Source organism: Carassius gibelio, chromosome B5 (assembly GCF_023724105.1).
Source record: "Carassius gibelio isolate Cgi1373 ecotype wild population from Czech Republic chromosome B5, carGib1.2-hapl.c, whole genome shotgun sequence".
NCBI classification, from domain to species: Eukaryota; Metazoa; Chordata; class Actinopteri; order Cypriniformes; family Cyprinidae; genus Carassius; species Carassius gibelio.
Genome location: NC_068400.1, coordinates 38155937 through 38168331, shown reverse-complemented (window position 1 = coordinate 38168331; position 12395 = coordinate 38155937). Strand labels below are relative to the sequence as shown.

General features: G+C 40.9%; 1 protein-coding gene across 1 annotated transcript; it reads right to left on the bottom strand.

The window, feature by feature from the left end:
- Positions 1–1113: 1113 nt before the first annotated feature.
- znf703 (zinc finger protein 703) lies at positions 1114–4808 on the bottom strand. The gene is made up of 2 exons (XM_052556037.1): positions 4096–4808; positions 1114–3428 (listed from the first exon to the last, which is right to left on the bottom strand). Exons 1-2 carry the CDS (start codon positions 4351–4353, stop codon positions 1905–1907), a joined length of 1782 nt encoding a protein of 593 aa, XP_052411997.1. The 5' UTR covers positions 4354–4808; the 3' UTR covers positions 1114–1904.
- Positions 4809–12395: the final 7587 nt, after the last annotated feature.

The window sequence follows — 12395 nt, the reverse complement described above, 5'->3', positions numbered from 1 at the left end:
TAGCAGGCCTGTGCTGTGCCTGGCCAAAATATAGATTTGGGTAATTCAAACTCAGAAACATACAGAGCAAATGTTTATTCTCATCTCAGCTCTTCCTCCTCTAGTCTTGACCTCCTGGTTTCCCATAAGAGGAACCGTATGCTGTGTCCTTGCTGGATAGCCAGAGTTAACAGAGGCAGTGGAGTGATCTATTCATTTAATGGCCCTGTCAAGTGACACCTGTGCTGCGTCCTCTCCTGTCTGAAGTGCTAATGAACTGAGAATCTGTTCGTACGTGTGTATGTGTGGTTTATCTTAGTGCTTAAGAGCATCTCCACTCAAATTATTCTGAAGAAGAGTTAACATACTGGCCGCTTCTGTTTGAGACATTAGGTCCGACATAGTCACACAATCACATCAACAATATTGAATCCTGACCCTCTTTATAGCACAGCATTAAGCAAGACTTTCTGAACCACAGGACACAACACACTCGGGTCAAACAATGAGGACTACACTCCTGGGGGTCATGTCAAGCATTTGATAAATATTTCTCTATTAACAGCCTCCCATTGTCATCTTTTGCCCTTTGTGTAGCAAGGCAATCCATCAGAGTGCACTGGAAGTGAGTGCATGGCTCCCATGGGCTATTACCAGGCTATCATTGAGCTGTATTTAAGACCCAATACTCCCTTGTGCTGAGGCAGCTCTTTAGACAATGCTGCAGAGGCACGAACAAACAGCAGTGACTAACACTGCACTTTCACATTACGAGCAGATCAGTAAACAGACAGAGGAGCTTATTTTGTGTTAATAGCTTGAACTAATAGGGTACAAAACTGTCAGTAGTGTTGAATGCTGAAGTCAAAGATTAGTTGCTCAAGTGAAAGTACAATTCTTTTTTTTGTACCAGCCCAAACAAAAAATAATCATCTGTGAATGTTTAAATATGCATTTATGAGATATATATATATATATATATATATATATATATATATATATATATATATATATATATATATATATATTTATATATATATATATACACACACCCACACACATGGCAATGCAAGCGTGCTATTAAGAGTGAAAGAAATGTGTATGCAAGAGAAGCGAGGAACATCAACACCTCTATAAATGTAATCAAGTATCATTTATTACACAAAATAAGACTTTGTTAAATGGATAGCGCCATCACAACATAGTACTCTTATTTGAATTCTTTTCCCCTCTCCACTTGCATCCCCAACTTGCAGAGTCAGCTACAATAGAAAATATATCACATCTTTCCGTTTTATTCTTTGATCTGTACAAGTACAAAATAATTGCCAAATCATAAGGAGCAACGTAGCTGTTGACCGAGTCATGCTCATCTGTTTGCCAGTAAAGAAAATGAGTTGCACAGATCTAACATATGAAAGAAACTGACATTAAAAGAAAGATTTTATGTCTGAGAGACAATGTCATAGTCTGTTGTTGCAAACATTGCATTATTACAAAGTGTATGAAGGGAACAACCATGTTCATACTGTGAAAATATTGCTCCTTTTGTGAAAATGATAATCAACTGATTTTGGCGGTAAATGTCCTAAAGAAAACTAAAAGTCAAGCGCTCAAGTGAAAAATAAATACACACTTTTGGTAAATTGAAAGAAGGAAAAAAAGATCTGATATAAACTGAGTTCCGTCATTCTCATTAGCTCTCCACCATTATAAGTTCATAAGGGTTCCCTAATAACCTAATTGAAATTTGGAGTGACCATTAATTAAGCAACAGTCATCCAAAGCAAATTAGATTTTATTCCTCATTGTGAATATAACTATCCAATGTTTTTTGCTTCATTCTTTTTAGGGGAATCCTGCATGTTCCTGTGCTTTCCAGCGAGCTTATGCCAATATCTTTACACTGTCCAAAAGTCTTATAATCACTGGTACCCAAGAGCTGAAGCGGGGCCTAGTCTCTGGCCGTATAGAGCATAGGGAGAATAGTAGGGCGCTGTGGCTGGGAGAGAGTGCATAGGAAGGGACGGAGCTCCTGGCAAGTGTGCCTTTCCGTAGGGGTGATACCGTGCCAAACCTAGCCCTGGTGATCCACGCAGAGAGAGGGAACTGGGAAGGGCTCCTGGGCTGCTGGGAGGAGGCAGGTGGAGGTGGCAAGAAGCAGCAGAGGAGATGGATGAAGGGTAGCCAGAGAGCAGCTTCCCATCCACACCTGGCAGAGCTGTGTGAGTACGCAAATGGGCCAAGAGTTCCTCTGAGGTGGCGAAGCGTTTGTCACACGGGCCACCCACTGAGACCCAGTTACAGGCGTGAGGGAGCGTTTCATTGGCCAGCATGAAACCGTAAGTATACAGAGGATGGGACAGAGTTGAGGTGGCGCTAGAGGACAGAGAACTGGGGTGGAGGGAGTGGAGGTGATGGGTGGGATACATAAGAGGGAATCCAGTCTTTAGGGCAGATGATGGATCATGAACGCAGGATGAGCAGTTGCTGCCCCCGAGATGGGGTGCATTGTGGTAGGTGAGGCAGTATGGATCCCTGCACAGACCCTGCATGAAAGAGGGAGGCGAGGCCCCTGTGAGAGGACTGGAGCTGGGATGCTTTCCTGGAACACCCATCCCAGCACTAACTAAACTAGATTTAGTGGGATCCAGCCCAGGCACATATTGAGAAGGATAGCCGGCATAGGCCCCGACAATGGAGCCGTGGTAGCCCATGGTGGAGGATGGGAGGGGAAACACAGAGTGGCCCGGTTTGAAGGGAGAAACTGGAGCGATGTGGCCAGTGCCCAGGCTCTGCTGAGGGGGTTGGGCGTCAGACTTACTGTCAGGTTGAGGACTGCTAGAGGAGCTGGCACTGCTGGAGTTCGCACTAGCACGTGCATGACTGGAGTTGGCGATCTGTGCAATGTCCAGGCTTCCAGATTTACTGTGGTCTGAATCTTTTTTCCCATTGCGATCGCTACCGCTGCTGCTGTCATTCCCTGGGTCCGAACCTGCAGATTTGGAGTCCATGTGGGAGGTTTGTAGATGCGTTGGTTTCTGCGATACGGGAGACTGAGCCTGCCGGTGTGTGTGCGACTGTCCTGATGTCTGCTGAGAAGGAGAGCTGACCCGTGGAGAAGGGGCATGAGGAGGTAAAGAGGGGCATGTCACAGCTGCAGAACTGCTGTTTGGCACTCTGAACCCCACTTTATCTGCTGAGCTGCTGATCCCAGCGCCATCCTTCCGGCATTCTGATCCTGTTTTAGAGTAAGGCTTAAAGCTGGACTTGTCATCTAGGTTCTGATGCTCCGCAGGCTTCAGGCTGGAGCTTGTGGAGCGGCTGTCCTTGTCTCCATGGCTGCTGGAGGAAAGGGATCCCAGTTTAGAGGAGGGAGGAGGATCTGGTTTACCGATCTGGGAGCAGGTCTGGGCCAGCAGTGCTAGGGGACTCTTTTTAGCATCCAGCTACAGGGACAAAAAAATACATTTTCGATTAACTCTCTATTTTCCTTCTCATGGACTGAAAGAAATGTCCAATTCAAAACCAATTCCAGACAATGTTAAGATTAGGTTTGAAACTGTGACATCATCCTAAAATGCGATCTGAGATGTTTCCGTTGTATAGGCACATTTTAAATCTATTAGGTGGAAAAAAAAATATTTATTACACACTGTGCAATGTTTTATTTTTGATGTTTTATCACTGTACAAGGTTTATACTTTATGAGCATCTATTGCTTTATGTAAATGTGAGTTAAGCTGGTAGATAAACAGAGGCTTTAAAAATCTAAGTACCGTAAAAAACACGTCAGTAGCCATCAGGAAATGTGAAACCTTAAAATGCTGCCAGAAAGTGGAGCACGGCCTCATCCAGATCCGGACTATTCTTTCAAATCGGCGCTGAATCGCTTTCAAAATTTAATTTCTAATTAAATTCGAGGCGCCAGAGATAAACTCTAATACTAAGAAACGATATAAAACGTAACAAACGCGCACTAAACATCTATTAACACCCTTTCACTTAGTAGAAACACACAAACTCGGACAACCGAGTAGCTTTCTGAGTTAAATATTGTTATTTTTAATTAGAATGAAGTAAGAAACAGATGCATTAGAAAGTCGTAACTCTTACCTCGATGCTCACTGGCGCGGAGTTGAGCGGCTGGAGATAATCTGGGTGAAGTATGTGACTTGTGTGAGCGGTCAACATTTTGAGAATCCGTATAGGCAACCTTTTTTCCTGACGCACGGGATCACGGTACGGCAGCGAGGCGATCGAGTCGGTTTGGGGTCTTAAACAGGTGGGCGAACTATCGTTGTTAATATAACGACTTTTAAAGGTCTGCTGGTTCCTTGAACTGACTGCAAATCCAGGAGGCAGTTCGCTCATCTGGATCGGGGCGGATCAGAGACCTGTCGAGGGCAGCGACGGGGCGGGTGTCCTTCAGTTTTCATTTAGAGATATCCAGTGTTTTCAAATAAAAGAGCCAAACGACTTTATATCCTCTTCTATTGGCAGTTAAATATCCTGTTGAAACATCAGCTCTGTGCGTAGTCCAGAGAAAGAGAGCTGTTATAGTCTCTAAGAAGAACGTACACTCCGTCTCCACATCGTTCCGTCACCGACTCAGTGTTGCCTTGAACCGCAAAACGATCACGAGTCCTTTACGCGCAAAGGACGACTTGTAAGAGAAATAGGAGAAGTCTTGTATACTTTTCGTATAATTAAAAATAAAGAAACTACGCAACAGAACTACTGGGAAATATGGTGTCAAATAATGGCATTCCGTTGGTCCGTGCTCGCTCCGGTGTGAGCTCTACAGCCTCAGTACGCATATACACTCTGCTCATGAAGATCTGAGGGAGAACTTCAAAGCGCTCCGCCGCCGTCCAATCGCCTGCATCTGCATTAGTAATAAGTGGGTCGGCACAACAGAGGCGGAGACTGTCTTCCTCGCTCCGGACTCGCTGGCCTAGTGCTTGCTGGTTGTGTGTCAAAACATGCAAAGACTCTCACATGCCGTTTGACCATTTATTTTATTACTCATCTAGTTTTGTAAAATAGTGGTTATTTTATAGTTAATTTTTTTAATCACCAGTAATTTAGTATGACTTGAATTAAGAGTAGCTTATTTAGTATTTACTAGTTATTGCAATAGTAACTTTAATTAGAATAGACTTTACACTAGTAATTAATTCCTTGCAGTATACTAGTCACTTCAAGTACCTCTCTTAGTCTGTTAATGTAAAAGTGGTCATTTTTGATACCGAATTCCAAGTATTGGAATAGTCACTATTGAATTACTAGTCACTAATTTTAAATATGAGTAAAGCATAGTTAAAGAATAAACATTGAAACACCTTGTGAACAATTATAGATTTAACACTAAGTTGACAGTTTTTCAAACGTTGCTATTAATAAGTAAACTAATTCAGATGTATTTATACATTCATATTACTATAACTTATCTTTGCATAAGGTCCAAACATTATTTTAATAATAAAGTCTAATGAGTATTTCACAGTTAAACACAAAATTCTAATTTAATGCTGTCAATGCTATAGCATTGCCTTTACAGTTTTGCCTTACAAGATTAATTGTAATAATACAGCGTTGTGTTAAAAGGAAAAGCTGAGAATGTGGTAGCAGTTTCTTATTTTAGGTCAAACAAGTCAAATGATATTGAGCAATACATTTATACATAATAACAGCACAGGCTGATGTGTGCGCCTCCAGTTCTGGAATGTTAATAACTTTATTACATTAGCCCATGTTACTTTGCCATTGAAGTAATTTAGCTAACTTAATTATGCAATGAATTGGCTTAATCATTGAAAAATGAAGCCTGACAGAGGCTATTACAGGGAGACTGTGCTAATTTGTGTCTAAGTAACTTTGAAGTTCAGTATATTTAATGGCTTTGATTGTTCGTAAGTGCTTATACCCTGTATTATTAAACCTCAGACACTGGACCGAGTTGTATTACACTATTTTGGCAAGTGTTATTTCAAAGCAATCTTGCATGTATAGGCAAACATTTTTGTGACTTTTGTATTCAATCAAATATGATATGATAGTTTTATATTGTGTGTGTGTGTGTGAATTTATTTAATTTGCTTTAGCTGTGATGTATTACTAATGCATTGTCCTTAGGATGAGCCGTATTTCAAACTGCCAGCGTAAAAGTTGCCCCCATTTGCACAGTGTTGTAAACATATGGACGGAAGAGAATATTTATGTTTCTCTGAATGGCAATACCTGTCAAGTGAGTCAGAGAGATGACAAAGGCCTGATATCTGGAGCTGTTCTCTGGGTTAAAAACAAAGAGCACCTGGGAAGCTTCTTGAAAGGTGATGTTGCCTGCCTTAGTGTAATAAAAATGACAAAAAGACAGAATGCATGAACTGTTGACCTAGAGAGAGGAGGAGCCACAGGCAAACATGTGTTTGCAGGGCTTTGTCTCGCGTATCTGGGTGGCAGAGGTGAATATTCATTTAATAATGGTGTGCAGGGAGGAATGAAAGCCTCGGGACACTGCATTTCAGAGGCAGAAAGAGTTTTAGCTTGTCAGCAACCTGTCATTTTAGATCCCACATACAGCACACACACAAACAGCCTCCCACATTTTCACAAGTACCTACAGACGATCAAAGTTGACTGGAGTGGCAAAGTATTAAACCACTCTCAATCATACAAAACAGTTATTTCTGTTTTGCTAATCTAAGCTGTTAAGTTAATTAAACTGTCACTCTGTCTCACAACACAAAGATCCATCTCAAAATATAGTGTTTGTTAGGTTTTAAACCCACACTGTCTTATTTATTCAGGAACTGCACATTGTTGAGTCAACGTAAAGGCACATCTGCCGTTGTTAAACAAGGATCTCTTTACCCGTGGCGTCTAAAGCCATTTAACGTTCTGCGTGTGTGTGTGTGTGTGTGTGCGCATGCACATGTGTGTTGAGAGATAACAGCGATGGATGAAGTTACCTCTCCTTCTGTCAACAGCCTTGCTGTTTACTCTGTCATTATTAGTGTCATCCATCACTTGCAAATCTGAAAAACTACAGGAACATTCAAATTCAGATGCACTCAGGGTTAAGTGATATGATGCGTTCGCTTTCTTTGAACAGATCAGTTGTCTTTGAACAGATCAGTTGTCTTTGCTCCACACAAACAGATACTTGAGGTTATGACAGGTGTGGTCTTACCTGTCAACGAGCATATTAATGCGGGTAGATGTGTTTTTTTTTGTTTTTTTTCCTGCTTTTACAGTCATCCATCCCTTTTGCCACTCTGTATAGTTTGGTCGAGATGTCTGGAATGTTTCCGTTTGTCTAGAAATTATGTTACTAGTCAGAAACCCAGAATCACAGGGTGTAACCATTGTTGTATTCTTAGGACTGCAAAGAAAATGAAGGATCGCTGCCTTCTTGAAAATGCGAAAAAACCCTAAAACCTCAAATCTTAAAATTCCAATGGTTTAGAATTAAGATGGATTGCCTTACAAAAACATTTTCAGGATAAGTGAGTTTGGCAGGGGGCAAAGGTGTGGGTGGAATGGAGGGAGTTTAAAGGCACCCTAGAGGAGGAGGAAGGGAAAATAAAAAAAAAGAGAAAGAGAGTGAGAGAAAGAACTGAGGGCGGGCTGAAACAACGGGGAACAGCTCCTTTCAAGTCTGGCCTTGAAGTGGGCTGCTAACAGCTGTTTTGACGTATAAATGACGGATGGTCATTTCCTGTTGTGGATTTTAAGGGGCAGGCCTCCCCTTTAAGAGGCCTGTCTGACCAATCCCTGTTAAGCCCGAAGGCGTTCGCCTATGCATGACTGTATCAAAGCACCGGGCTTTACCATAACTTTGACTAAACAAAGGGCTAAAAGCAGAGGCTAGACATCCTGCTTGACCATAGCCCACTCACATCCCTCACTGTTTCTTGTGAGAGATCAATCAGAACAGATTATTTTATAGCAGGCAATCATTCATGTTAATGCGAAACAGCAAAGGATATGTAACATGGAGATGAACATGGGAAGAAGAAAATATTTAAAAGTACAAAAATAAAAATAATCATTTAATTAATACTACAATACCTTATTTTGTCTGCTTAAACAAAACTGGTGTTTGCAGTTCTCAAGTTATATTGTTATACTTGACTGGAACACAACAGTGTGTCACTCTTTGGTACAGACTTAGAGACGGCAAAACCAACCAAACAAAAAGGATGCAAATCATTTGCATTTAATTACCTGTGACTGATTTATGAGGTGAGTGGTATGAAAAGGGAGCCCAGAGGCAGGGAGTCTGCTGCTCATGCCTGGTCTGTTCTCCAGAAAAAATAATCCTGTGAAAAAAGAGGGACAGGACAGCTTTATGGAGTGTAGCCGACATGTGAGACCAACCCTGGAGAACTGTAAAACATAGCACTCTCTTTCTCTCATTGCTTTCACAAACTTCACAATCGTTCGGAGTGATTGTGAGTTTTTTAAGATCAGATATTTAAAAGCGCACTGTTCCACTGTGAAACCTGGTGGAGTATTTCTAAGAGTAATGTTTGTGCGTGTGGAAGAGATGATAGAGAGAGCTTATCAAATGAGGAATGTGTCAGGAAACGGAGCCAAAAAAAGAGCCGAGAATGAAGATTAATTTAGTTCGGCGTGAATGGCGCACACAGCATACATGCAAGGAGAACCAATGGCACAAAAGGCTCTTCCCAGAATCCTCAGAGAATGGGAGCTTCTCAGGTTGATTTAATGACTCATCTCTGTGTTTTGGTATAATCAGACTTGAACATCTTGAGTCTCTCTGATCCAAAGACGTGAGTGATGGTGTGATGACAGGATAAATATTTGTGTGAAACCACATGTGACAGAATGGAATATTGTACAATAAGAGGGATGAGCTAGACTTGAGTAATAGTTATATACCCAGTAAAAGCTTATTTCCATTTTTTTTCGTGATATCGATGATGTTGAGTGCTCTCACAGGCTTAATAGCTCGTCTCTCTTGTCGCCTCTGTGATCAAGGGCTTGGCAGATCTGCTCATCTTCCTGTCTCACTGATTATCTCTGAGTGATTATGTACATGCCCTACAGTTAATGACAGATCTTTATTTAGCTTTCAAACATGTCATGTGTACCAAAACACACAAGCACACACACACACAATGAACTTAAATGCACCCTTCTCGCTCAAACAAAAGGTCCCATTGTCCTCCACATGGTGAAGTTATCAGGAAGGGTGGGAGAACTACCCGGCTACACACAGCAGAGCCACAAATCAGATTGCTCTATATTGTTGTGTGAAATCTGAGCAGACATCAAAAGGTATTTTTTTATCTGTTGCTGGCTCAGAAACCACTAGCGTGGAGCAACAGTCACACCATTCATGAGGCTCATGACACGTTCCATTTTGGTAATGCATGGGGCAAATGAAATCTCTCTATTCCTCAGGCAAGTCTGATTCACTTTTTAGAGTTCACAACTTCCACGCTCATTCCCACATTTCATTTCTGAGTCACACTCACTGGCGCGCACCGCTAAAGTTAATAATTAACTTTGTCACACAAAACAGATGTCAAAGTAAAAGATGACACTGACCTATCCTGTATTAGTCTTGTCGATCAGCTCACAGTTGACTGACAAGGCTCAAACGCTTGCCAGTTGAGCTCTAAGCAGGTTGTGTCATTGTGTCACACATTATGAAAAGATGTAAACTTGCTGCCTGAACAATAACAACTCAACAGCCCGGTTCTTGGCGGCTTGTAAAAATTGCAGTAAAAACGCAGATGTTTTCCTTCATCACCTCCCTGGAGTCCTCCATCAGTTCTGAAAATAAGATTACATCATATATTCATATACTGACAAGTACATGATGGCGCATTTTCTTCATTACATTTTCCACCATTTAATAATAGCAGTTAGAATAAAATACAGGAGTATGCACCATTCGATAACACTTTTCATTGCTATTCAATTAAAATATATTAATATATGTTTTTTGTTTTGTTTTTTGAAAGCATTGTAAATGTTAATATTATTTAAAATATATATTCTATTATTACACTTTGGGGCCAGATAGAACACTGTTTCTGTTTTTTTCGACCTGTCGTTGCATAATCTGTATTATTGTTTGTATTGCTGGATTATATTTAATAAAACAGGATTAGAATGAAGTTATGGAGGGAGATTTAAAGGCATGTAGAAAAACTCTGGCAGAGTGTCAGCTGTCAGTCATCACAGGCCGCGGTATGGAGGAGCGCCCTGTCGGTCACAGTGACTTTAAAGTGATGAGAGATGTAGGCGCTCAATTAAAAGCCTACCAGCGTGTAAGTAAATCAACACCTATCAGCCTTGTCACTTCAAACAAACATTTATTATACTGCTCCGCCCACCTCATTAATCTTGCACTGTTCGCCTGCCAAGACGAGGTCACAACCGAGGAACGCATAAGACAAACTGGATAAGGAAACGGATCTCAAAACATTTGTTCTAACTTAAATGCGAGCCCGAGAAACAGGATATTATGAATATGATTTTTTTTTTTTATCATGTCTTCTTGGCTGTAGTCATAATTATACATTATAGTTCCAGCATTGCAACTGTATAATGGGTTTTAATTTATTAAATGAAAGATAATTAATTTACTTTTGTAGTAAAAAGTGCTATTTTCTATCCGGTTCCTAAATAAAATACTCTAATAAATAATGGTAAATATAGCAGAGGAAAAAGTGAACTGCTTCACTGTACAAGATCACAGCAAAGTCATTTGTGCATACTCTTTTCAGATGCTATGTTAAGCGTATGCTAACCATAGCTAACTCTTGCCGTATTGCTAAAACTCTTTCCTTTTCCTCTGTCACTGTCTTTTTGTATGACACCAAATCACACATAGTAAAGAGCCAAATTAACATCAGATGATGATGATGTGCTAAAATTGTCATTGGCATCCTCACTGAAGTTTTTTGCCATTTCGTTAAGACACGATTCCCCTGGTTTTCCATGATTCCTTGTAGAGAGCAAACTCAGGTTCATTTGCATTTTACTTTTCTGATCCTGTCTGGATTTGTCTCCCGTGCCCAATGACCTGGCCAAGTTTGAGCCTTATAAAAGATTATTAGTTGCCAAGAGAGAGAGCGCACAAGCTTCTTCCACAAAGCCTGCCAGAAGGTTACACTGCCTGCGTGCTATAAATTACCCTCGACAGGCTGCTAGAACCGGGGAGCTGGAGGAGAGGAAGAGGGGAGGGAATATGGGTGAAGAAGTGGGTGCAGTTTTCTTTTCGGTCCCCACTTGATGAATGCGCCTCAGAACAAGGCAGAGAATACATCATATCACCTTTAATAGGTACACATTTCCACCACCATAACTCAGCGTTTAAAAATAGAGAAAAGCGATGAAATACGGTGCCGTATATTCCAGCCGTGACACTTTTACGAGTCCTCCCTGCAGTATAAAGGCATTGATTGCTATTTCAAAGTGCCGTGTCAGGCCCAATACTGAGTACAACCAGCTGCTACACCGAGAGAGTGAGAGGTGGGGAAAGAAAGAGAGAATGAGTTATGACTGCTGAGATTTGGGTGATCTTTTCAGAGAGTCATCCGTAGCTGTAAATTTACAGTGTTTGTGCTTGGTGTTATTGAAACCAAACCCAGAGCTGCCTGTCAGTCATCCATTCTCAGAGCTTGCTGTAGAGCATTCCTCTCATGACAGAAACAGTCCCTCAGCGAAAGGTGAAGGAGAGCACAAATTACACATGAAACGACAAAAGCCTGGCGCTCGTGCTCTCTCTGTCTTCGTTTATGTCTCCCCCCGCCTTTTTCTCTCTCTTTTTCTGTCTGTCTTCACACTCGCCTGTCTGAGGACTTGAAAACTAGTATGTGTCTAAATCAAATGCTTGTGACTTTACCCTACATGCCTTTGTGCTCATTTTTAGGACCTTAAAGAGATAGTTCACTCAAAAATGGATATTCTGGTGTCATTTACTCACCCTCATGTCATTCTAAACCTGTGTGACTTTCTAGATTTTGTCTTTTTTTTATTGATATCACTGATATGCAATATTGTTTTGTGTTCCAAAGAAGAAAAGTTATACATGTCGTCTGTGTTTATTACAGATTTTTATTTACAAGGTAAAGAGCAAGAATAAAGTGTGCAACCAGTAACACTTCTCAAAATGGCAACAAGAGATCATGAAAAAAAAAAAAACTGGTGGAGAACTATTAAATGGTTGTGTCTTTTCAAGCGTAAATAAATAGTTTTTGTATCTTTTGTTGTTATACCATAGGTCAAAGCACATGCCAAAAATATGGATGTTGTATGTACTTCAAGTCATACAATCAGTATTTCATTAATGATCAAAAATGTTGAAATGTTTTAAGCAGATGCTGGTAGCCATTTTGTTCCGTTCACCTTAATAGCTGCCCTTCCTGTCT

What these genes read in the sequence shown, in the direction of transcription:
- znf703 (XM_052556037.1), bottom strand. Translation starts at nt 4,353, where the DNA reads ATGAGCGAACTGCCTCCTGGATTTGCAGTCAGTTCAAGGAACCAGCAG. An exon ending in CCGCGCCAGTGAGCATCGAG is followed by an intron (nt 3,429 to 4,095) that starts GTAAGAGTTACG and finishes TTGTCCCTGTAG; the next exon opens with CTGGATGCTAAAAAGAGTCC.